This window comes from Stegostoma tigrinum, chromosome 9 (genome assembly GCF_030684315.1).
Source record: "Stegostoma tigrinum isolate sSteTig4 chromosome 9, sSteTig4.hap1, whole genome shotgun sequence".
NCBI classification, from domain to species: Eukaryota; Metazoa; Chordata; class Chondrichthyes; order Orectolobiformes; family Stegostomatidae; genus Stegostoma; species Stegostoma tigrinum.
The window spans coordinates 67,883,193-67,909,341 of NC_081362.1; the positions used below are offsets into that span (position 1 = coordinate 67,883,193).

General features: G+C 40.5%; 1 protein-coding gene across 2 annotated transcripts in view; it reads left to right on the forward strand.

The window, feature by feature from the left end:
* The window catches only part of plekhh2 (pleckstrin homology domain containing, family H (with MyTH4 domain) member 2), a 114,014-nt gene that overhangs the window by 36,774 nt on the left and 51,091 nt on the right, over positions 1-26,149 (forward strand). Inside the window, exons 3-9 of one of the 2 annotated variants that reach the window (XM_048536634.2) lie at positions 5,409-5,471; positions 7,600-7,749; positions 12,914-12,997; positions 13,461-13,542; positions 14,466-14,627; positions 21,241-22,187; positions 24,618-24,693. In XM_048536634.2, coding sequence (XP_048392591.1) covers positions 5,409-5,471; positions 7,600-7,749; positions 12,914-12,997; positions 13,461-13,542; positions 14,466-14,627; positions 21,241-22,187; positions 24,618-24,693 — 1,564 coding nt within the window. The remainder of the gene's footprint in view (positions 1-5,408; positions 5,472-7,599; positions 7,750-12,913; positions 12,998-13,460; positions 13,543-14,465; positions 14,628-21,240; positions 22,188-24,617; positions 24,694-26,149) is intronic. The other variant, XM_048536635.2, reaches the window with a different exon arrangement.

The following is a 26,149-nucleotide window of genomic DNA, read 5'->3' on the forward strand; positions in this document are numbered from 1 at the left end:
TTTGCAGGAGGGTGGGTGGGAGGAGATGTATTCTAGGTAGCTGTGGCAGTCGGTGGGCTTGTAATGGACATCAGTTACAAGCTGGTTGCCTGAGATGGAGACTGAGAGGTCCAGGAAGGTGAGGGATGTGCTGGAGATGGCCCAGGTGAACTGAAGGTTGGGGTGGAAGGTGTTGGTGAAGTGGGTGAACTGTTTGAGCTCCTCTGGGGAGCAAGAGGCGGCGCCAATACAGTCATCAATGTAACGGAGGAAGAGGTGGGGTTTGGGACCTTTGTAGGTGCGGAAGAGGGACTGTTCCACGTAACCTACAAAGAGGCAGGCATAGCTGGGGCCAATTACTTTAAAGAGCTCTGTTAGGTCACTGCTCAGAGAGCTTGTCTCAAGAGAGAAAGAATCCAGCCTGTCGATCCTTTCTTGATATGTACATTCTGGTATTATTCCTATATATCAGCTCTGCATTCATTCTAATGCTTGTGTATCCTTTTTGTAGTATGATGCTACAGCCAGTGTTCTAAATGGAGGGTCTAGTTAAGATTCAATGTTGGTTCAGCATAATTTCCCTACTATTCAATTTTTTCCCTCTAGAAATAAAAAAAGCTTGCACTTGATATGCTTTTTATATGGCCTTGCTAACTTGTGAAACAACCCTTCGTGATTACAGTATTTGTGCTCACGGATTTCTTTTGTTACTCTACCCCATTCAGACTTGTATCTTCCAAGTAATAACTGATTCATTGGTCGATCTACCACAATGTACCCACTCAAATTCATTTGTGCGGAACTTCATTTGCCAATTATTCACCTATTCTGCAAGTTTATTAATATATAGTCTATAATTTGTAACTTTTAATCTATAAAGCATTCCAATCATTAGTTTTTATATCTGTAAAAATTATATTTTGAAGTAAATGGATTCAATGATTTTTACTTTGTGATTTGCAATCTGTGAGAATCCTTCAATCTAATTGCAAATAAAAACCAAAAGAACTATGGATGCTGTAAATCAGGAACAAAAACAAAGTTGCTGGAAAAGCTCAGCAGATCTGGCAGCATCTGTGGAGGAGAAAACAGAGTTAACATTTCAGGTCTGGTGACCCTTCCTCAGAACTGATGGTGGCTTGGAAACGTCAGTTTATATGTAGAAAATAGGGAGGTGGGTGGGATGTGGAGTAAACAATAGGATAGAGCCCAAAGAGAGAGAAAGACAGTTGGACAGACAAAGGAGTTGCTAATGATCAGGCTGGGAGGGTGAATACTTGTTAATGGGGACTGTTAGTGACTAACAACTGGGGATGTGGAGTGGTAGGATATGTGGTAACAAGGTCTGGTGTGTGGGGTTGGGGGCTGGGACATGGGAGAGTTTAGGCCCTAAAATGATTGAACTCAATATTGAGTCCAGAGGGATGCAGAGTCCCCAAGTGGAAAATGAGGTGTTGTTCCTCCAGCTTGCGCTGAGCTTCACTAGAACACAGTAGCAAACCAGAGACAGAGATATTGGCTAGGGAGCAGGGGCGTGCATTGAAGTGGCAGGCAACAGTTTGTTCAGGGTCTTTTTTTGTGAGCAGAATGTAAATGTTCTGTGAAGCGGTCACCAAGTCTACGCTTCATTTCCCCTGCATAGAGGAGACCACATTGTGAGAGCGAATACAGTAGACTAGATTCTGGGAAGTGCAGGTGAAGTGTTGCTTCACCTGGAAGGTATGTTTGGGCCTTTGGATACTGGGGATGGAGGAGGTAAACGGGCAGGTGTTGCACCTTTGCCAGTTATAGGGGAAGGTGCCATAGGTCTGTGAGGAGGTGTTGGGGGTGAAAGAAGTGTGGATCAGGGTGTCCCGAAGGGAACGGTCCCTGTGGAAGGCGAACAAGGGAGCAGAGGGGAATATGTGTCTGATGGTGGCATCTTGCTGGAGATGGAATTAAATGGTGTCTGATGATCTTCTGGGTGTGGATGCTGGTGGGATGGTAGGTGAGGATAAGGGGCACCCTATCGCTGTTGCGTAAATGAAGAGCAGGGGTGAGGGCTGAAGTGCAGGAGATGGGTTGGACCCGATTGAGGGCCCTGTCGACAACAGAGCTGGGGAGTCCTCGGTTGAGGAAGAATGTGGACACTTCAGAGGCTCCCTTGTCAAAGTTAGCCTCATCTGAACATATGCAATGGAAACAGAGGAACTGAGAGAATGGGATGGAGTCTTTACAGGGTGTGGGTTGTGAGGATGTATAGTCCAGGTAGCTATGGGAGTCGGTGGGTTTGTAATGGATATTAGTGGTCAGTCTGTTCCCAGAAATGGAAACAGAAATGTCGAGGAAGGGAATGGAGGAGTCAGAGATTGACCAGGTGAAAGTGAGGGCAGGGTGGAAATTGGAGGTGAGATTAACGAAGTTTTCCAATTCTTGATGAGAGAGGGAAGCAGCATCGATGATATCATTGATGTATTGGAGAAAGATTTGTGGGTGGGGGCCGGAATAGGACTCAAACAAGGAATGTTCCACGTAACCCACGAAGAGACAGACATAACTCGGGCCCGTGCAGGTACCCATGTCAACCCCTCTTACCAGAAGAAAATGAGAGGAGTTGAAAGAAGTTGACAGTAAGGACAAACTTGGCCAAGCAGAGGAGGGTGGTGGTGGGTGGGGACTGTTCAGGTCTTTGCTCCAGGAAGAATTGGAGAGCCCTAAGATCTTCAATCTAATTGGTTGCTTATCACACTTGATGGTATCCTTGTTGATGGGTGCCTGGAGATTTCCTAGTGTCAAATTTAAACTCACATCAAGAAAGGGATAGCCAGTGTCACTGAAATTGCTAGATCCTTAGAGGCAACTTTTTTTGAAGACATCAGTGAATGCCGTTACTTTGCCATAGATGACAAAATCTAGCCTAATAACTATTGTTCTTTGGACTGGATAAAACCCATTTGCTCAGAGTATACTGCAAAATAAATCATGGTGCTATTGTGTCTGACTGTGAAAGTTCATTAATTCTTCTAAAATTGTTTGAATTTCAACAGTAGATACTTGCTGTTTAGACTCTATTCTTTTATAAAGATATTGCTTGAGTACAAAGTGCTTTAAAAAGTATCCTTTCAATTTACAAAAGCATCAGAAACAAAGCATTTCCCGTGGGTGGTATTATTTGTGTTTGATAACTTGCTGATTCTGATAAATGTCACACAGATGTAGCTTCCAGTGTCATTGCAACAGCTGTCTAAACATCTTTTTATTTAGTTTGTTGGGCTCCAACGAAGACAGTGCTAGAACTGATGACATAAACCTGATGTCCTTAACATGTTTGCTGAGAATTTATTCCTCAAGTTAGGTGCAAAATACAACTTGTTATGTTGAACATCTGACTCATTTCAATAATAACTTCTTGGTTATTAGTACAAAACTTGAGTATTGCTGAAAAAGGACTTTTTAAATGAAGGTTTTTAATATTGTACCCATCAGGATATTTGCTAGAATACCAATGTAAGGAGAATGAGAAAAAAAGTGCTGATTGGTTGGCAAGTGGATTCTAATTAGGAAAGATGTTGCCATACAAGATGTATCAGTTAACTGTCAGTTATCATCAGTTAGATTGCAGAATTAATTGACTTGGTATACCATATACTTAATTCTTTTGTTGTTTGGTTAGTTAACATGGTGATTAGTCACCGAAACATAATCACAAGAGGTATTTTTTAATCTAAAGGCATCTTAACTGTTGTTTGTTCAAGTTGTATAACTATCTCTCAAGTTTACTCTTGATAATCGCTTTCTGTCATTGCACATGGAATTAGCCCAGGAAGGAATTCTGAATACGTGTTAAAAAGCATTAACCACTTTGACTGTATACATTACCTTTATTCCAGTCTACCTTGAAATGGTTAAAAAATACTGTTATTACCTTAGTTTTGCATATTTTGTTGAACAATATGCAATCTCCACCTCCATCTCAATTCCATTGTTTGGTGATCTGAAAGACATAACAGGAACCGTACCAATTTTCTTTGCATTAATGCATTACTCTACATTACTGTTATAACCTCGGTCACTAATTCCATTTCATGTATCTGTTAGGTATATCCAATGTATATTTTTATATTTTGTTTATCCCCATAAATGAAGAAGTCCAAACTGGAACTTACATTGTGACATTGAAGTTCCTACTGCTGATTGGAAAGACAGGATCAGTAGCGTGTGTGCTGGCTATAAAGTGCAGGCCAAGTGTGCATGTATAACCATTCCTGATGTCTTTCTGGTCAGTAGCAGAAATTAGTTATGATAGAGTCAATAATTAACACTGCTGCTAGATAACTAATTTTCCTCCCTGTCTGATCATGAATATTAAGTTGCCAAATCACTCCAACTTTAAGCTATATCTCTTTTACCACTATTTCAGTATAGTATAGTTTAACATTCCAATTTTGTTTTGAAAAGGTTGTGATTTTTGCATAAATTCTGTTTATTATTGTTTTCACTATGTCTGGAACAAAATTCCATGAATTGTACAGTAAAACACACTAACATATAGAAATTTGTCACTGAATATATCTCTGCAAAAAAAGGCTTGCATTATTCATAGCTGGCAATGAAAAATAATTTTATCAATAGCATAGAATGGCCAACTTGTAAGATAACTGCAGTTGCTCATTAGTGAAAATTTTAATCAATTTCAAAGCAGGTGAGAATGGGAGGAGAGCTCAAAAATCATTTAAACTAGTTCTAATGCAATATTGCCCCTGAAGTATTAAAATTTGTGGCATCCTTCATTGATCTCCTTTTATGCAGAATGTATGGCTTTACACTCCATTGCTGACCATTCTGTATTCCACATAACTACTGCATCGTGAAGTAGTTCTGTGTCTGACCTTGTTATGCCCTACAAATCACCCATTTTATGTTCTAGAGTGGATTTAGAGCATAGCATTTGCTTAACACCACCTCTGACAGCATAGAGGGGTAAAGAGCATCTCTCAAAGTGGTACTCCATGCAGTGGGAATCTAGCATAGCCTCATTTGTACTCGAATGCAGCCTCCAAAGTTGAGTTCCTGGTCTGTGGAACAGCTTCCAGTGTTATCATAACATGCAGGCTTTGATTTTTAAAATAACTTAATTTCATCTTTGAGTAATACCTGAAAAATATTATTAAAAGAGTCCTGAATCAGCGATATGCAACTACATATAACACATGAACTAGGAACATTGACTTGTGCACTTAAAAAAATGTTTTCCTGAACTGTGCTGCTATAAACACTTCCATTACAGTGTTGGAGTGGCCTATTTTCCTTTCCCAACTCTTATATCTGTAGCTGTTAGTTTTCTCCGAAGGAAAATAAACTACAAATGTTTTGAAACAAATTTAGAATGTGCTAGTAGAATTCATGTTGCAGTTAGCTCCACATTTACTGCAGTGTTTTCTGCTTTCCAGATGCAACAGTTGGAAAGGCAAGTAATCGATGCCAACCGTCGTGCTGAGAAGGCTTACCAGCAGGTGGTGTATAAGCAGACAGGCCTCTTCCTCACCTACTGTATAGATTCTATTGTGTAGTTGTGCACTTTAAATGTTACAACTTTATATTTAGAGTCATTACCTTGCAAGCATGCTACAACTATCTGATGCAGGCCAGGCTGACCTAGGTGAGAAATAACACCGATGTGTTAGAAACAAGCCTTTACATCTGATATGAAAGATACCTGGCCCCAAATCACACAGTCTGTCAATTAACATCTGTTGTTGATTTAAGACAAAATAAAAATTGAAACTACCCCCATTTAAAAATCTCTCACGGATCCACTTTATGACTATGTACACCAATGTTACCAAGCTTTATCACCCCACTTCCACTCAGACTGGTCTAGATTGTCCATGTAAGCTTAACATTCTGTTTGACCTGGTCTTAAACAGTTGATGGCCCAAATGCGTCCTCTTATTCCTCCTGATCCCACAAGGAAAGTTAAAAACACTTGCCTTAATCTTCTGATCGCCAATTTTCCTCTTGTGTAACCTCACCTTGAAACAATTATTACACACATTTAGGCAAAGGCAGTACAAATTACTATTTTTCCTGAAGTAAGATGGCAGAGAATGGCAGAATTACTCAAAGTGTGTCAGACGCCATTTGTAGAGAGAAAGCAAACTAATGGACAAAATCTTATAGGGCCTGAGCAATGTGGCTTATGGCGAAGTTTGTGGTAGAATAAGATGAGAAATCCAGCAATGCCAGTTTCGAAATCCAGAGTATCTTGCTCCATTTTTTGTTTTTCCACAAATGGTGTGGTAAGTTCCTTGTTCAGCAGTGAATTGCCAAATAATTAGTTTTTTTGCTTGTTAAATGCCTTGATGACCACCCAACTCAATTTCTTCATAACTTGACATGGATACCAGAGCATCTGCAGGCACGGTCCATGGGCACTGGCCACAGGTAGCCCATATCCACGGCCCATGTGCCAGTCTCTAAGAATTCTTGTGGCACATCTCCAACCTACTTACAAGAAGCCTCTGCACTTCAATATTGAACCTTGAGCTGCAACAGCAACCATCGTTGTAATGCAGTAGCAAAGACAGTCTGCACTCAGGAGGACACACACACACCCAACTCATGGACAAGACCAGGCTACATCCCTGGGCTTATTGCTTGCCGTCAAAGTGCACACTCACTCGGAGCCTACCAGGCAAATCCTTGCCTTTTTGTGTTTTAGTCCCTTAGCTGCAGCCTTGCTCCCACTGCATTCTGGAAACATTGCTATTTGGCTATCTCTGTCAGGTCTCAAGCCAGTATAGCTCACTTCCCGTGCTTAGGACCTCGGTCTAAGACTATAAGATAAACATTTTCAAGTAATTATACTTGATTTAAAAGACTGCAGTTCTCAGGATCCACTATATACTGTGCTTTAGCAGTATTTGCCATCTATTTTCAGCATTCTAGTTTCCAGGATTACTGTTCAGTTATCTGCTCACTGGAGGGGAAAAAGGAGAAAACATTTGAGATGAAAACAGAAATTAAAAATAGAGAGAAAAATGTTGAAGGAGGAGAGTGAAGATCAAAAGTGAAGGGAAATTTGTGGCTGTCACCATTTGTGTCCAGGAGGAGTTATTTAGTTCATTTTCCTTGTCTGTTTAGAGTTTTTGAATTTGTCTGCAGGGATTTAATCATTTTCCTGTTGCTGCCATAATAAGAGAGCATTAGACATAAACAGATACATACCAACAAAACCAACATATTAGCAAAACAACTGTAAGTGGTGATTAACAAACGACAGCTGCAAATATTTGCTTCCCACCTGGTTACAAATGGAAAATACTACTATGCGGTTGAGTGACGTGATTCTTAAAATGTGATGATTTCATTCGGGAAATTTTGTGTCTGGCTTTTACTTTGGCATGGTGTTACAGCACATTAAAATACCAGGAAATAACTGTCCAATTGAGATGTTATTGGAGTTTGAGATCAAATGTGAAATCTCCCATTAGGGTAGCACTGAGTTTTACTATGAGTTAGCAGGACTAGCCAAGCTTCCTTAAATACCTTTCCAACAGATACTGTCTGCTGTGTTTTTTAATTCATTTTATGAAGAATTTTATTGCATTTCTTTTGTGTGTGGTTTTTTTTTGTTCCTAGGTTTGTGTCATGGAAGAGAAGCTAAAAGCAGCCAATATCCAGACTGGTGAATCAGAGAATAAGTTGTTTAAGAGCTGTCAGGAGCTGGAAACTCTGATACAGGAAAAAGATGATATCATACAGCGTTTAGAGCTACAGCGAGATGAACAGGTTCGCTATCATAGACATTCCTACTTCAAATTCTAATTGAGTGGCTTGTTCCTTTGCTTACATATGAAACACATTTCGATTTAATAAACTGAATAGCTTCTTTTAATTATGCTCCATTTTCTCAGCTCAACAACATATATTTCTTTAGCGCCTTCAATGTAACAAAGCATTCCAAGGTGCTTCACTGAAGCATTATAAAACAGAAATATGATGCAGAGCCATGGAAGGATTTATTGAGTAAAATGACCAAAAACTTAATTTTAAAAAAAAGTACAGGTTTAAAGGAGTGTCTTGAAGAAAGAAAAGAAGTTAAGGTGGTAGAGCAATGTAGAAAGGGAACTCCAGAAGCTATGATCTACATAGCTGAAAGGACAATGGTGGTTTAAAATTGGTTTACTCACAAGACCAGAATTAGATGAGTCAGGCTATCTTGAAAAGTTGGTGGCTGGAAGAGATTACAGCAATGGAGAAAGGAATTTGAAAACAAGAATCAGCATTTTAAAATCAAGGTTTTGAATAAAAGGCAATGTCAGTCAGCTACTGCAGGGATGCTTGATGAACATACACGGGAAAAATGACAATAGACAGCAGACTAAGGATAGTAAAATATGGAAGGTAGGCCACGAGTGAGTAGAAATAGCTTAGAGTTAACAAAGGCATGAATGAAGGTGTCAGCCGTAATTGATACATGATGGGACCAAAAGAGGTGATATTACGGAGATGGACAAAGATAGTCCTCATAATGGCGTGGATATACGGTCAAAAGATCAACTCTGTGAAGACACCAGGATTACAAGCTGTCTGCTTAAGTTTTGCGTAGTATGCAGGGAGTAGGAAGAAGTCCGTAGAGGGGGAAATAAATTTGGAATGGGGACTGAAGACAATGTCTACATTATTCCCAATATTTAATGGGCAGAAATTTCTGCTCAACTTGTGCTGGATGTTCCATTAAGCAGTCAAAAAGTTTGCAAAATGCAGGATTCAAGAAAGATGGGGCATAGTTTTTTGGGCAGCAGGATTTCCTGCCCTGCTACACAGTTGTGCAAATGACATCCAGGTTGATGCTTTCTGGCCTATGCCATGTCATGATCGGAGGTACATTAATTGGTTGGAGGCAAGACATTTATCCCTCATGTGAGAGGAAATCCCCACCTAGCTGCTGGCCATTCAGATTGAACGACAGCTTCGTCATCCCAACAGCACCTCTAAGCAGAGTGCATCTTCTGAGACTGCAAGATGCCCCACCAGTCTAACTTTGTCCTGCCTATTCTCACAGGAATAGATGAGTGTGAGTCTCACAGCAGTATCAGGTTGGAGGCCCAGGAGGAGGAGTGGGAGAGGTCTTGGTGAGGAGAGAATTCTCCTCCCGCATGAAGTCATACTGCTTCTGGGCCAAGGTGGGCGTGTTTGGCCTTGGAATGTTACAAAGATGTGTCATTTAAACAATGACTTTACAATATCACTGATTTAGACATGTATATAGATATCCTGGAGTTTATGGAAAGATCATTTTTCAAGCAAAGGACACTGATTTCAACAGCATCTGTATTGCATTTGCAAAGAACAAGCTGCTTGGATCCATTGTCTCTGCAACTTTCAGTGAAAAAGTCCCTTGACCCAGTTTGTAGGTGGGGAGAAATTTGTTTTGAACTGAGATTGTTGCAAAGAATTTGTCACATAGACAGAGACTTTATTTTGCTCTCTTCTTCTGAAAACCTCTTATCAAAACGTTTGTTGGTTGAAAATCCAGTGGAAGGACTGATCACCACAAGTACACAGAACATAGAACATTACAGCACAGTACAGGCCCTTCGGCCCTCGATGTTGTGCCGACCTGTCATACCGATCTGAAGCCCATCTAACCTACACTATTCCATGTACGTCCATATGCTTACCCAATGATGACTTAAATGTACTTAAAGTTGGCGAATCTACTACCGTTGCAGGCAAAGCGTTCCATTCCCTTACTACTCTCTGAGTAAAGAAACTACCTCTGACATCTGTCCTATATCTTTCACCCCTCAATTTAACGCTATGCCCCCTCGAGCCCGCTGTCACCATCCTATGAAAAAGGCTCTCCCTATCCACCTTATCTAACCCTCTGATTATTTTATATATCAATTAAGTCACCTCTCAACCTTCTTCTCTCTAACGAAAACAGCCTCAAGTCTCTCAGCCTTTCCTCATAAGACCTTCCCTCCATACCAGGCAACATCCTAGTAAATCTCCTCTGCACCCTTTCCAAAGCTTCCACATCCTTATAATGCGGTGACCAGAACTGTACGCAATACTCCAAGTGCAGCCGCACCAGAGTTTTGTACAGCTTCAGCATAACCTCTTGGTTCCGGAACTCGATCCCTCTATTAATAAAAGCTAAAACACTGTATGCCTTCTTAACGGCCCTGTCAACCTGGGTGGCAACTTTCAAGGATCTGTGTACATGGACACCGAGATCTCTCTGCTCATCTACACTACCAAGAATCTTACCATTAGCCCAGTACTTTACCTTCCGGTTACTCCTACCAAAGTGCATCATCTCATACTTGTCCGCATTAAACTCCATTTGCCACCTCTCAGCCCAGCTTTGCAGCTTATCTATGCCTCTTTGCAACCTACAGCATCCTTCGTCACTATCCACAACTCCACCGACCTTAGTGTCGTCTGCAAATTTACTAACCCATCCTTCTACGCCCTCATCCAGGTCATTTATAAAAATGACAAACAGCAGTGGACCCAACACCAACCCTTGCGGTACACCACTAGTAACTGGTCTCCAGGATGAACATTTCCCATCAACTACCACACTCTGTCTTCTTTCAGCAAGCCAATTTCCGATCCAAACTGCTATACCTCCCACAATCCCATTCCTCCGCCTTTTATACAATAGCCTATTGTGGGGAACCTTATCGAACGCCTTGCTGAAATCCATATACACCACATCAAGCGGTTTACTCTCATCTAACTGGTCACCTTCTCAAACAACTCAATAAGGTTTGTGAGGCACGACCTACCCTTCACAAAACCGTGCTGACTATCCCTAGTCAATGTATTCTTTTCTAGATGATTATAAATCCTTTCTCTTATAATCTTTTCCAACACTTTACCAACAACTGAGGTAAGGATCACTGGTCTATAATTACCAGGGTTGTCTCTACTCCCCTTCCTGAACAGGGGAACCACATTTGCTATCCTCCAGTCATCTGGCACTATTCCTGTAGACAATGACGAGTTAAAGATCAATGCCAAAGGCTCGGCAATCTCCTCCCTGGCTTCCCAGAGGGTCCTAGGATAAATCCCATCCGGCCCAGGGGACTTAGCTATCTTCACACTCTGTAGGATTTCTAATACCTCTTCCTTGTGAACCTCAATCCCACCTAGTCTAGTAGCCTGTATCTCAGTATTCTCCTCGACAACATTGTCATTTTCTAGAGTGAATACTGTCGAAAAATATTCATTTAGTGCTTCCCCTATCTCCTCTGACTCCACACACAACTTTCCACTACTATCCTTGATTGGCCCTAATCTTACTTTTGTCATTCTTTTATTCCTTAAATACCTATAGAAATCCTGAGGTTTTACCCTGATCCTATCCGCCAACAACTTCTCATGTCTCCTCCTTGCTCTTCTGAGCGCTCTCTTTCGGTCTTTCCTGGCTACCTCGTAGCCCTCAAGCACCCTAACTGAGCCTTCACATCTCATCCTAACATAAGGAGAAGTCTGAATCTACAGACAGTCTTCAGAAAGAGAGTTCTACCAGGCATATCTGATCCAGTAAGAAATCTCTTGCCAATAGTTTGTGTCAAAGTTACTTCAGCTGCAGGCTTGGATTTGGGTATTCTGCAAACATGACTTTTTTTTTTGTTTCACTGACTTGTTTCTCCAAAGACAGGTTGTTTCCTTTCTTTTGAAACTCAAATTTTGTTGTAGCCAGTAGCGATGCAGGGACAGAGAAATTAAACCGCTCGATCTTCCTAACTACTGATAATAAGTGAAAGTCACCATTTCAGAATGCTAGAGTGAACATTTCTGAAATTCCTCAATCTACTGTTCATAAAGCAAGTCACTGGCTCTGGCAAAGACATTTTCTATCAATGAATGACTTTCCTGATGGTACCTAGAAATTTGAATGAAAAAGACTCTGATTTTTGCTGCAATGGCCTGCTTCCTTTATGTGCCAGGAGTCATAGACTATACATGTATTATCCTTAGAATATCAGGAAACCAGCCAGAAACATTTGTAAACAGGAAAGGATGTCATTCCCTCTTCGAGCAGCTACTTAGTGATCATCAACACAGAATAATGCAGATCTGGGCCAAGTTTCCAGGCAACAGTCACAATTCTCCCATTCTGCTCCAATAAGCCACCTTTACTCAAAATATGAGAGTTTGGTTGCAAGGGATCAAATACCACCCACCAGAAATTGCATATGACTCCCTTTTATTGTCTTCTCTTGCCTGTTGAGATGCGGTACAACCAAAGTGATCAAGTGTACAGTTGAGGTCTTGAAGTAAATATTGAGATGGCTGGATTGGTTTGGAGAGTTGATTATGGCACTTAACTAGCTCATTACCGTCGCTAGATTTTCCCATTACTGACCCAAATGCTTTAGGCATGTTTTAACACCCATCCTGCCAATCCCATTGCGATCATTAAATTCAGCCTCTGTTCAGCATGGCTTATTTGTACTTTGGTTTACCAAATTAGCTTTTTGGGGGAAATTTAATTCAGCTTTGATAAGATAGCAATTAAAGGAGGTGTGAACTAAATACATGTCTGGGTGACAAGGCTAAGCACTGCAATCAAACAGAATCCAAAAGTACAACTGACTCTAATTGAATCTTAATATGTTATATACCATTGGGAATCTAATTGGACGAAGATAAATAATTATGCAAATCACTAACCCACCTATTCCCAGGTCTGAGAGCTTGCCGCATAAGCAGGTTTGTGCTAATAAATATCTATTTATTCCTGTTCATGATATTGACTATAATTAACAGTAGGTAGGTGAAACTGCTTTCTCATCTACCCTTGTCTTATGACACAGATTTCATAGCGTGAAGGTCAAAATTATTGCGGCTCTGTTACTTCTATTCATGTGTTCTGTTGTACTGCAGTGTTCACATATTCATAGAAGGTTAACAGTAAGCATTTGATTTTCAGAAGCACCTACGGATGCAGGAGGCCAAAATAATTGAGGAGAAAGCAGCTAAAATCAAGGATTGGGTGACAATGAAACTTCAGGAGGTACCTGAGTGTTGCTGCATATTTATAAGAGAAACACATTCAGTATATTGAATTAGTTGTAGAATTTGTTTTGTTTTTGATTTATTTCCCCTTTTCTTGGAAATTTTGAGCTGCAAAACACATTTTTATGTCTTTTAGGTCCTTGTGTATGAAAAATGTGTTTTAAACTGCTCATTAAAAAATTTAAAATTTTTAAGTCCATTGAACAAAAATCCTCCTAAAAGGTTTATGTGCATTCACCCACTTATGTGACATTTGTATAAACTTATTCAGGTGGCTATTCTATCTATTGATTGACGTATACCTAGGACTTAGTTGTATTTACAATCTTAGTTGTTCAGACGATTGAAGTTAGATTAATATTATGCAATATAATCTTTGATGTTTTCTTATTATTAATTTTCTGTTTTTAATGTGGAGTGATAATAATTTAACACCATTTATATCCTCTCTTTGCTCATAGCTTGAAACTGAAAATCAGAGTTTTAAACTTACCAACCAGCAACAGGTGGAACACATTCAGATCCTTCAGACCAAATTACAAGGTTAGAGCCAAGATTCCCCGCCATATATGTGATTTACTGAGTGAATTCAGTTGTTTACTATGCACCATTACCAGTGAATTCTTACAGGGTGATTACTTTATGCATATATATCATCTGTTTCTCCTCAGTTCTCGACTAAAATCATTGGGCTGCAATTACAGTGTCCCTTGTGCTGAAATTGAGCTTAACTGTATACCCCTTTTTATGGCAGACTTGCCTAACAAGCTCATTCCAATTTAGGAATGTGAAAACCAGCACAACGCAATTGCAAATGCAGTGCCACCAATATATTGGACAGCTGAGTCGACTCTCCAAAACTGTCTTCCTGTGGTTTTCTGTTGTATCATTGTGCAGAATATGAATATTCTGTTTTGGAAGGCCATTTTTGTGGTTTAGTCTTTGCAAATTGATGTGAGCAAGGATCCAAATACGTTCCACTTTGTTTGTTTTGATGATGTCCATTTTCCAGATAAATAAGACCTGATAGGCACAATAGTGTGATGTAACATCCTTCTCTCACCTCTGCTGGGTCAGACCAGACCTCTTGGAGTAAGAAGGCTTTTTCGTACAATTTAGTCTATTATTTGCAACAGAAGTAAAGTTAGTTTTTCACTGCAGTCAGAAGTCATCTACAGCAATGCATGACTAACTGGAAATAAATACTGAAATTGCTGGACCATCTCAGCAGGCCTGGCAGCATCTGTGGAGAGAAATCAGACTTAACTTTTTGGGTCTTGCAACCCTTCTTCAGAACTGGGAATGGAAGAGTCTCAGGACCAGAAACGTTAACATTGATTTCTCTCCACTGATGTTACCAGACCTGTTGAGATTTACTAGCATTTTATTTTTGTTTCTGATTTCCAGTATCCGTAGTTCTTCTAGTTCCTCAAATAACATGTTCTTGAGTTGCTGCTATCTTTTAGCCCTGACAGGGAATCGAGGACGAAAAGCATCATCTGACTTGAACAAAACATCAGGGGAAGCAAAACGGCTTAGCAGCCTAACTTTTGGATACTTTAAAGGAAACCCCAGAAGTCTTCAGCAGAATACCCTAGAACCAGGGTCACTGAACATAAAAATTACAGGTAGGTGTTGAATCATATAAATCAATCAATAAAACTGATTTATGTCAACTGGAAAATCCACATTTATGGGTTTAAATATATTAAGTAAATATTTCACTTCTGAAAATAAACAGACTTTATTTATGTCATCTTTTTAAATGTTTTCATTCTAGAAATTTTTTAAAAATATTGAATTGAGAGGGCAGATTGCTTAGATTCTTTTTAGGAATCTAATAAAGCAACAGGAAGAAACTGAATTAATCTGCTAAGTTAATTCACACTTTACACTGTTCACAACCATTTATGAAGGCACCAACAAGAGGACAATACTCGTTGCTGTTTTTAGCATTCATCATTTCTCTAAAACAAGAAAGTTAAGATGTTGCTTTGCATTAATATGTAATACAATGAATCTATAATTCTGTTAATAATGAACACTGGGAGGTCATTTCAGAAAAATAATGTTGTTAAATTTATAGACATTAGGATAGTATAATAAAGATGGAGAATGCTATTCATCACTTGTAGAAGAATTTAAATTGGTTATGAATTAAAAAGTAAAATTAAATTTATTACTGACGATATTACGTGAAAAGCAACAAAAGATATATGAGTAAATACATGAATAGGGAAGAGGATTAGGCAATTCAACCCCTCGAGTCTACTCCACCATTTAATATGATTATGGCCGACTTCATCTTGGCGTCCATTCCACTTTCCCACCCTTTAACTTATTACTAATTAAAAATCTGTCTAACTGATCCTTGGGTTTATTTGGTGTCTCAACATCCACCACATCCTGGGGTAGTAAATTCTACAGATTCATGATCCTTTGAGAGAAGTAAGTCCTCTTTGTCTCTATTTTGTATCTGACACTACCTGGTCTAAAATTATGACCTCTCATTCTAAATTGTCCCGCAAGAGGAAACATTCACTCTATGTCTCCTTTATCAATCTCCATTTAGACCACCAGGCCCTGGAAGCTTGGCTGCCTTAAATCGTAGTAGTTTCCTCAGTACCTTTTTCCCTAATGATGACAATTGTTTTAAGTTCCTTCTATTCTATAATCTCTGCATTGAGATTGTTTCAGTGGTCTCCACCATGAAGACTGAGGCAAAGTACTGACTCAGTGTCTCTGCCATTTCTGTGTTCCCTATTATTAACTCCTCAGTCTCATCCTCGAAAGGACTAACATTCACTTTAGCTAGATTATTCCTTCTTATATGCATGTATATTTTGCAGTAGTCCTCTTTCGTACTTAACCTTTGCTCTTATTATTACTTTTCTTTAAGTAACCCTTTGTTGCTCATTGAAAGAGGAAGTTTTGGGAATCCTAAATTGCATTAAGATAGACAAGACCCCAGGACCAGATGGGATCTACCCCAGGTTACTCTGAGAGGCAAGGGAGGAAATAGATGGGCATGGCCAATATCTTCACATCCTTGTTGACCACAGGTAAAGTTCCAAAGGACTGGAGATTTGCAAATGTTGTTCCCTTCTTTAAGAAAGGATGCAGGGATAATCCAGGAAACTAAAGCCTGGTGAACATGACATCTGTGGTGGGGAAACTCTTGGAGAAGATACTGAGGGACATGATCATATAATTTTAGAATCCCTGCAGTTGGAAACAGGCCATTCGGCCCAAAAAGTCCATACCGCCCCCTCTGAAGGGCGTCCCACCCAACCAATTCTCCTAATTTCCCATGTCTAACCCACTTAACCTAAATACCCCTGGGCACTATGGACAATTTAGCATGGCCAATCCACCTACCCTGCATATCTTTGGATGGTTTTGTTCGGGGAACTTCATGACTCACCAACCTGATTATCTCCTCAAAAAATGCAATGAGGATAATTGATGAGGAAGGGCTGTGGATGTAGTTTATGTGGATTTCAGTAAGGCATTTGATAAATTCCCACATAGCAGGTTGGTACACAAACTAAAATCACAAGTGATTTGGTTGGCCTAGCTAGATCGGTAGAAAACAGTCAGAGGGTAGTGGTAGAAGGAAGTTTTTCAGATTGGAGGCCAGTAACTAGTGGTGTTCCACAGGAGTCAGTCTTATTGTTAGTTGTAATATATATAAATAATCTGGAGGAAAATGTGGGTGAACTGATAAGTAAGTTTGTTTTTGACATGAAGATTGGTGGAGGTGCTGATAATGCCAATGATTGTGAAAGTATATAACAGGATATAGAGAGATCAGCAACTTGGGCAGAAATGGCAGATGGAGTTTAATCCAGACAAATGCAAGGCGATGCATTTTGGAGGATCAAATTTAGGTGTGAATTATATTGTAAATAGCAGAACCCATAGGGACACTAACATTCAGATGGATCTGGGCATACAGGTCCACAGTTCCCTGACAGTGGCATTACAGGTAGCCAAGGTGATTAAGAAGGCATATGGCATGCTTACCTTCATCACCTGGGGCATGGAGTACCAGAGTTGGCAAAACATGTTGCAGCTATACACCTTTGATCGGCCACATTTGGATTATTGTGTGCACTTTTGATCACCACACTACCAGAAGGAAGTGGAAGCTTTGGAGACAGTGCAGAGAAGGTTCACCAGGACATAGTCAAGGCTCTGGAGACCAGGCAATGAGGAAAGGTTAAAAGAATAGGATTGTTTTCACTGGATAGGTGGCGAATGAGAGGAGACTTGATAGAGGTCTACAAAATTATGGGAGGCATAGATAAGGTGGATAGTCAGAGGCTTTTTCCCAGGGTTGAAATTTCATTTACAAGGGGGCACAGGTTCAAGGTCAGAGGGGGAAAGTTTAATGGAGATGTGTGAGGGAAGTCTTTCACGCAGAGAGTGATAGCAGCCTGGAATGCACTACCAGAAGAGGTGGTGGAATTGGACATATTGAAGACACTTAAGAGGCATCTAAATGGGTGCATGAATAGGGAAGGAATAGATGGATTTGGATCAAAAAATGGCAGGTTTGCTTTTAGATTACTTAGGGCATGATGGTTGGCACAGGCTTGGAGGGCCAAAGGGCCTGTACCTGTGCTGCACTTTTCACTTGTTTGTATATTCAAAAATTTCCAAATCCTCCAGCTTTCTACAGATCTTTGCAATGTGGTATGCCTTGGTATTTGCCCTTTATGTTATCTTGAACTTTCTCGTTTAGACATGGATCCTTTTTCCCTTTCTTACAATCTTTCTTCGTCTCTGAAATATGTTTTAGAGGGGAAGATTTAAATATCTCCTTCAATATTTACCACCATTTATCAACTGCCGCACATTTTAGTCTTCCTGCCCAGTTGACTAGCGCCAAGCCTGTCATCATGTGCATGTAACTACCTAGCACTAGACACTATTTTCCAATCAAATTTCTTGTCCTTAAACTAATTTGAAATTCCAACTTGCAAATGCTCACTCTTCCCTAGACATTTCTTTTACTATGAGATTGTTAACTAATCCCACCTCTTTACACAATACCAAATCCAAAATACCCGATCCACGGTTAATTCCCCAACATTTTACTCCAAGAAACAATCTCTAATACACTGTGTGAACTCCCCCCTCAAGCCTACCCTGGCCATTTTGATTAAACAAATCTATGTGCATGTTAAAATCAATATTTCCTGATTTCTACTGTGGAACTACTGATAGGGAACTTGTAGATTACACCCACAAAGGATTTCTTTCCCTTGCAATTTCTTATTTCTACTTATTTTTACTTTTGTTTTCTATTTATTTCTTGTGTTTGGTTCTGGTTGTCCTATTCTAAGAATAATATTATTAAACTGGAAAGGGTCAGAACAGATTTACCAGGATGCAGCCAGGAATGAAGGGTTTGAGTTATAAGTAGAGTCTGTATAAGCTGGGACTTATTTCACCAGAGCATAGGAGGTAGAAAGTTGACCTTCTAGAGGTTTATAAAATCACGAAGAGTATTCTAGATAAGGTGAATGGCAGATGTCTTGCCCCTAGGGTGGGGAATTTCAAGACTAGGGGGCAAATTTTTAAGATGAGAGGAGAAGGATTAAAAAAAAAGACATGGGAGCAATTTTTTTATACAGAGAGTGGTTCACGTGAAGACTGAACTTCCAGAGGAAGTGATGAATGTGGGTACAGTTTGTTTAAAAGACATTTAGATAAGTACATGCATAAAAAATGTTTGGAGGGATATGGGCTAAACACAAGCTGGTGGGACTAGTTTAGTTTGGGATTATGTTTGGCATGGACTGGTGGACCAAGGGGTCTGTTTCCATGCTATATGAGTCTGTGACTCTACTCAGGGTGTTTCATCATCTTGCCCTCCAGTGTGAAAATCATTTCTGACGACAGCGCAGATGTCTACCTTTACTAATAATGCTGCACCATCTCCACTTTCTTTCTGTCTATCTTTCCGAAACATAGAGTCTGGTGGATATTCAATTTTCAGACCTGATCCCCCTGTAACCACCTCTCAGTAATCACCCCAAATCAGAATGATTTGCATTCTGTTTGCAATGTTAATTCATTGTATATTTTTGTAAAATGCTACATGCATTCAGGCACAAAGCCTTTAAGTTTGTCTAATTACCAATTTTCCCTATTCTTAAATGATTCCTTCATGCTCAATGAATTTGTATGGAGTGAAGTGAATAGAATTAGCACAAGGACACATTTGGAATAAATTTTAAATAACATTTCCTCAATATTGAAAGCATTTACAAAAAGGGAATATCATGTTTGACAGTAAAATGTGAGGCTGGATGAACACAGCAGGCCAAGCAGCATCTCAGGAGCACAAAAGCTGACGTTTCGGGCCTAGACCCTTCATCAGAGAGGGGGATGGGGGGAGGGAACTGGAATAAATAGGGAGAGAGGGGGAGGCGGACCGAAGATGGAGAGTAAAGAAGATAGGTGGAGAGGGTGTAGGTGGGGAGGTAGGGAGGGGATAGGTCAGTCCAGGGAAGACGGACAGGTCAAGGAGGTGGGATGAGGTTAGTAGGTAGCTGGGGGTGCAGCTTGGGGTGGGAGGAAGGGATGGGTGAGAGGAAGAACCGGTTAGGGAGGCAGAGACAGGTTGGACTGGTTTTGGGATGCAGTGGGTGGGGGGGAAGAGCTGGGCTGGTTGTGTGGTGCAGTGGGGGGAGGGGATGAACTGGGCTGGTTTAGGGATGCAGTGGGGGAAGGGGAGATTTTGAAACTGGTGAAGTCCACATTGATAGTGGAAGGTGCCGGGTGTGGTGGGGTTGGAAGGCAATGTGGAGGTCCTTCCCCTGCAACCGCAGGAAATGCTACACTTGTCCCCACACCTCCTCCCTCACCCCCATCCCAGGCCCCAAGATGACATTCCACATTAAGCAGAGGTTCACCTGCACATCTGCCAATGTGGTATACTGCATCCACTGTACCCGGTGCGGCTTCCTCTACATTGGGGAAACCAAGCGGAGGCTTGGGGACCGCTTTGCAGAACACCTCCGCTCAGTTCGCAACAAACAACTGCACCTCCCAGTCGCAAACCATTTCCACTCCCCCTCCCATTCTCTTGATGACATGTCCATCATGGGCCTCCTGCACTGCCACAATGATGCCACCCGAAGGTTGCAGGAACAGCAACTCATATTCCGCCTGGGAACCCTGCAGCCATATGGTATCAATGTGGACTTCACCAGTTTCAAAATCTCCCCTTCCCCCACTGCATCCCTAAACCAGCCCAGTTCATCCCCTCCCCCCACTGCACCACACAACCAGCCCAGCTCTTCCCCCCCACCCACTGCATCCCAAAACCAGTCCAACCTGTCTCTGCCTCCCTAACCGGTTCTTCCTCTCACCCATCCCTTCCTCCCACCCCAAGCCGCACCCCCAGCTACCTACTAACCTCATCCCACCTCCTTGACCTGTCCGTCTTCCCTGGACTGACCTATCCCCTCCCTACCTCCCCACCTACACCCTCTCCACCTATCTTCTTTACTCTCCATCTTCGGTCCGCCTCCCCCTCTCTCCCTATTTATTCCAGTTCCCTCCCCCCATCCCCCTCTCTGATGAAGGGTCTAGGCCCGAAACGTCAGCTTTTGTGCTCCTGAGATGCTGCTTGGCCTGCTGTGTTCATCCAGCCTCACATTTTATTATCTTGGAATCTCCAGCATCTGCAGTTCCCATTATCTCTGATCATGTTTGACAGTGTAGTTTCAACAATGGAATATAAATCAACGTGGATTTTGCTGAAATTCTATCACTGGTTAGATCACACAGAGTCCTCTCTGATGAAGGGTCTAGGTCCGAAACGTCAGCTTTTGTGCTCCTGAGATGCTGCTTGGCCTACTGTGTTCATCCAGCTTCACACTTTGTTATCTTGGATTCTCCAGCATCTGCAGTTCCCATTATCTCAGATCACACAGAGTATTGTGTTCACTTTTATCACATAATTCAATTAGAGGTTATAGGAACTTCTGACCCTAGAAGTGACTTCCTCTGATTTTTCTGTCCCTCTGTGTAAGTCAACACAATGATTTCCTCAGTACTTTTGAAATTAGGAACTGTTTCATGTATTGTTTCCCCAAACCTGATGCCCAAAGCATACTATTTTGGGCATATAACCCACGCATCAATGGAACAACCTTTGTCATACCAAGTGGCTTCAAAATGCATGGACAGAATTTACCTTGTGCAATTGTCTTTTTTTTTCAGAAAATGAAACGAACAAGAAGCCACAAATGAATTCTGTTCAAAATACTGGAACAGATCAAAGGGGTTTTGCTCAAAACCATTATGTATCTGAGGTACAGGATAGAAAAAAACTAACTAGCCAACAAACTTTAACAAAAGAAGAAGCGTCTTTTAAATCTTTTAGTGATGGTAGTTCTGATGAAGAAGATGAGAGAAAAAAGCATCTAAAATCCAAATATTTGACCAACATCTCTAATCACATTTGTTTGACAGCATCTGGGGACAATAGCTCTGCTTTCAATGATGAGAGTGCAATAGTTCAGCAAAACGAACAAGAACAGCCTTTTCAATGTCCAAGTACTGAAACAGTGCAAGTAGTGGATTATTTTCCAAGCATAATAAAGAACTCGAAAGTTATTAAAGGAATGGATCATGATACTTCCGCTGATGAGTTGAACAAGAAATTTGAATCCCAAAGGCTGGATTCGACATCATCATCCAGTGGAACAAATACTCAAAACCTAATTCTAACATCTCCATTTACACCAAAGCGTCTAACCCCAACAACTGCCACCGATGACCAGACCGTGCAGTCCTTAATTGGAGTAAATTCATCTTCTAACTTAGCACCTCCCAAATTAAGGACTCCTAATGTATTTAGTTTCAGCATGGTCAAATCAAAGAAACACTTTAGCCAACCACAATTAAATACTGATCGATTGTTTGGCAGAAACCGAAATGCTATTAGTATGGTGAGGCCAATTTGTCATGAAGAGACGGATATCGATATTGATGAAAGTGGAGATGATATTCTGGAGAAAATGGAAACAGGCCGCGATGAGGAAATGTTTTTGTATGATTCGTCTGAAGGACAAATTACAGAGGAGAAACTGGAAGCAGGGGACACCGCAGGCAAAGTTTCCACCAGCAAGCCACCAACACCTCCTCTACACAGATTCCCTTCTTGGGTAATATTTATTGCTCAGTTGTAATGATAATTAACAGCTAGTATTTCACCTGCAGAAATAAAAATGTCAACAGATGTTTTGAAAAACTAATTTGATTTTACACTAACAGTTATGGTAATAATGATAGTCTTCCAGATTGCAAAGATTTCAACTAACTTGCATCAGTTTTGACTGGTACTTACTTGTCAAAAGGTGTTCGGCAATATGAATAGTTTTGAACATATATTCATGACGTTGGTAATCGCCCTACCAACGCATAAAATTGAAGTAGTCTGTTGAATGTTCAGTCTTTATGCTTTGAAAGTGGTGTTCAAAGTTATGGTTAATTTAGCTAGAGTAAGCATTGAAAAACTAACTCCACCTGAACAAGGGTTGGCAACCAGAGGTCAAAGATTTAAGCTGATTGGCAAATGAACTGGAAATGATATGGGGAAAAGTAGCTTACTCACCACTTTATGATCTGGAATATACTGCCTGAAAGAGTGGTGTGAGCAGAATCAGTGGGTATTATTTACTGAAGGTGGCTGTGATCTCATGCTATATTTGGCATGCTATGTTGGCAGTGTTTCTTTTACATTGAACTATCTTGGTGGAGATGATGGTGTACTGTTAATATCACTGGACTAGCAAGCCAGATAGCTAGGCAAATTTTCTGTGGACATGTATTCAAAATCCTACCAAGGTAGCTGTTGGAATTTAGGTTCAATTAATAAATCTGAAATTATAAAGTTAGTCTTAATAATGTTACCATGATAAATATAATCAACTATTGTAAAAGCCCATCTGGTTCACTGATGTCTTTTAGGGAATGACATCTGCCACCCTTGCCTGTTGCAACCTACTATGGCTCCAGACCCACAGCCATGTGATTGACTCTTAACTAGTCTCCAAAAGCCACTCAGTTCAAGGGGAATTAGGAATGGAACCAAAAGCCAGCCTTGACAGCGGCACCCAGATCCCATCATAGAATAAATTTAAAAACCATATTCGGAAATTCAAGCTTTGTGAATATACCTTAGTAATCCATTTGCTGTGAATTATGGTGTCTTCCAGACTTCAAATATGTTCCGTCTGGAGGAGAAAGTAGCCAGGTATTTAGATTGTATGTGTACCTGATAGTGTAGGAATATTTTGAACAATATTGGTAAATGTGTATGTCCAGATTTTGGGAAAGCCAATAAAACCATGAATAGTGTGGGAAGGTGAATGAATTTGAATGTAGGTCAGTCTTCATCTCAACTAACGTTGTAGATTTCAGCAAAAAATGTCCAACACTAAACTAATTAGTTCACTTCCCCTCATTCTGTATATGGGTCTAGCATCTACGATTATCAAAGCAGTGCTTTGTAATCCCAAGAGAACAGCTGTGCTACTGTTTCATATTGCTGTGGAATCTCCACTGCCAAGTAACAGAGAGGCAATGAGCACCAGTTGTGAGGTAGGGAATTTATCTCCTCGTCATCAATTAACCTTTTTCTCCTTTTGCAAATCACAGTTTATACTAGGAGAACTTATACTCGTATCAATAGAAGTTATGATCAGTATGGGAATTTAAACATTGCTTGGGAGTTGAATGCTGTCTGGCAAGTGCCCTTAACCTCAGACTTTCAGAAAATACCATGTGGTTTTGTACGTATCTCTAACATTGTGTTACATCACTATTCATTAGTCACAGTTACTGACAATACTTTCAAGATGGAATGACCCAATCTGTTGAAATATGTTGAATTATTACCAGACAAACTGTACCAGAATGCTACTTTAGAATCAGAGGTCACATGGTGTTTCCTTTATTGCATAGAAAGCATGTCAGATAAAATTGAAAACACATTTCAATAAAGTACAAAGACGTGATGAATTCCTTTATCTACTATAAATTACAAAATCCGATTAAAAGCAATATTTGGTGTGAAAACACTAACACAAATAGTAAATACACTGTTTGGAAGATAATTATTGATGGAGAAGGCCCTACATTCACTCATTAATTTGTGCTTCAGTTTCTCTTAACTGGGATGTTAGTAAAACTTGAGTTAGATTAGGAAGGAAAATAAAATTAGCTAAGAATCTTGCTAATATCCATTAATAGTATAGAATTGAAAGTTCATCAAAGGCAAAAATCCGACCCACCCATGAAAGTTCAATTAGCCTGCTGACCATTTCACATCTCAACTTTCTTCTCAAAAATGGCCATGTAAATAAAGAATTAGAAGATTGTTGATGCTTCTATTCTTTCATCCGAGTAAGTGTACATGCTGGCACAAGACAATGGAAAAAAATTGAAGGTAAGTAAAGATCATTTTGCCTGCACATTATTCTGCTCCCCATACCGAGGGACTGACAGAAAAAGTTTTAAGCTGATTTATGGCTCCAGGAATCACACAACAATGCAGATATATTAAGAGTTGTTACTTTATCTTCTGCACCCAGGAAAACAGGATTTATGCAGTGGCCAAGTCAGGTATGAGGATGTCAGAGGCCGTTTGTACAGACCCAGGTAACAAATGTGAGTTATTTTTTATTTATGAGGAAGGAATGCTTTCTGTTTAATGGACTAACCCTTTTTGCAGTCTCATGGTCTAACCTATTGGCTTTGTTTCCAACTCTTTCCTTCTGTGACACTGTTTCTGCCTTTCCAGGGATAGGGCTAGGGTCAAACAACATTTAGTGACTCAACATTGTCTTGTCTATATGCTCTTGCACCCTGGTTCCTGTGCACGCTGTTGTATTCTTCTAGTTCCTCCATGTCTCTCCTGTTCAGATGATAGCGCCTTCCGCACTAGTGACTATTATGTTCTTCTTCCTCAACAACTGAGAATTCCGTCCCACCATGGTTATCAGCTGGGCCCTGCAGTGGAGTCTGTTTGAATTTCCACACTCCTGCTTCCAGCACTTTTCCTTCCCACACCATGGTGGTGTTCTCCTTTGTCCTCACCCTCCATTCCACCAAGCTCCATGTTTTGTTGATCATCCTTTGCCATTTCCATCATGCCCAGCATGATGCCAGCAAACACAACTAATCCCCTTAGAGTCACAGAAATACACAGCACTGAAACAGACACTTTGGTCCAATTTTTCCACACCAACCAGATATCCTAAATATATCTAGTCCCAGTTGCCAGCACTTGGCTCACATCCCTCTAAACCCTTCTTATTCATATACTCATCCAGCTGCCTTTTAAATGTTGTAATCGTACCAACCTCCACCAGTTCCTCTAGCAGCTCATTCCATACATGTACCACATTCTGTGTGAAAATCTGTGAAGACTCTTTCACCTCTTACCTTAAGCCTATGGCCTCTAGTTTTGAACTCCCCCACCCCAGGGAAAAGACATCCTCGATTTACCCTATCCATGCCTCTTATGATTTTATAAACCTCAATAAGGTCACATCTCAGCCTAAGATGTTCCAGTGAAAATAGCCCCAGCCTATTCAGCCTCTCTCTATAGCTCAAACCCTTCAACCCTAGCAACATGTTTGTAAATCTTTTATGAACCCTTTCAAGTTTCACAACACCCTTCCTATATAGGGAGACCAAAACTGAATGCAGTATTCCAATGGTGGCCTAGCCAATGTCCTGTACAGCCACAACATGACCTCCTAACTCCTTTACTCAATTCACTGACCAACAAACGCAAGCATACCAAATGCCTTCTTCACTATCCTGTTTATTTGGGACTCCACTTCAAGGAACTATGAACTGCACTCCAAGGTCTCTTTGTTTAGCAACATGCCCTCAGCACTGGAAGGAACTGTTCTTTTAACATTACCCTAGTTCACTCCTCAGACATCCCCTGCACCTCTTTATTTTCCTGTGGCACTGATCCATACAAATACAGGAAGTGGAATGCCTGACGTTTTGTTTCTTCGCAAATATTCATTCACATGAAACAGCAACAGACATGCACTCCTTTCAATTTAGTATTGTGTATTGGCTGTTCATGATGTGGTCTTCTCAGCAC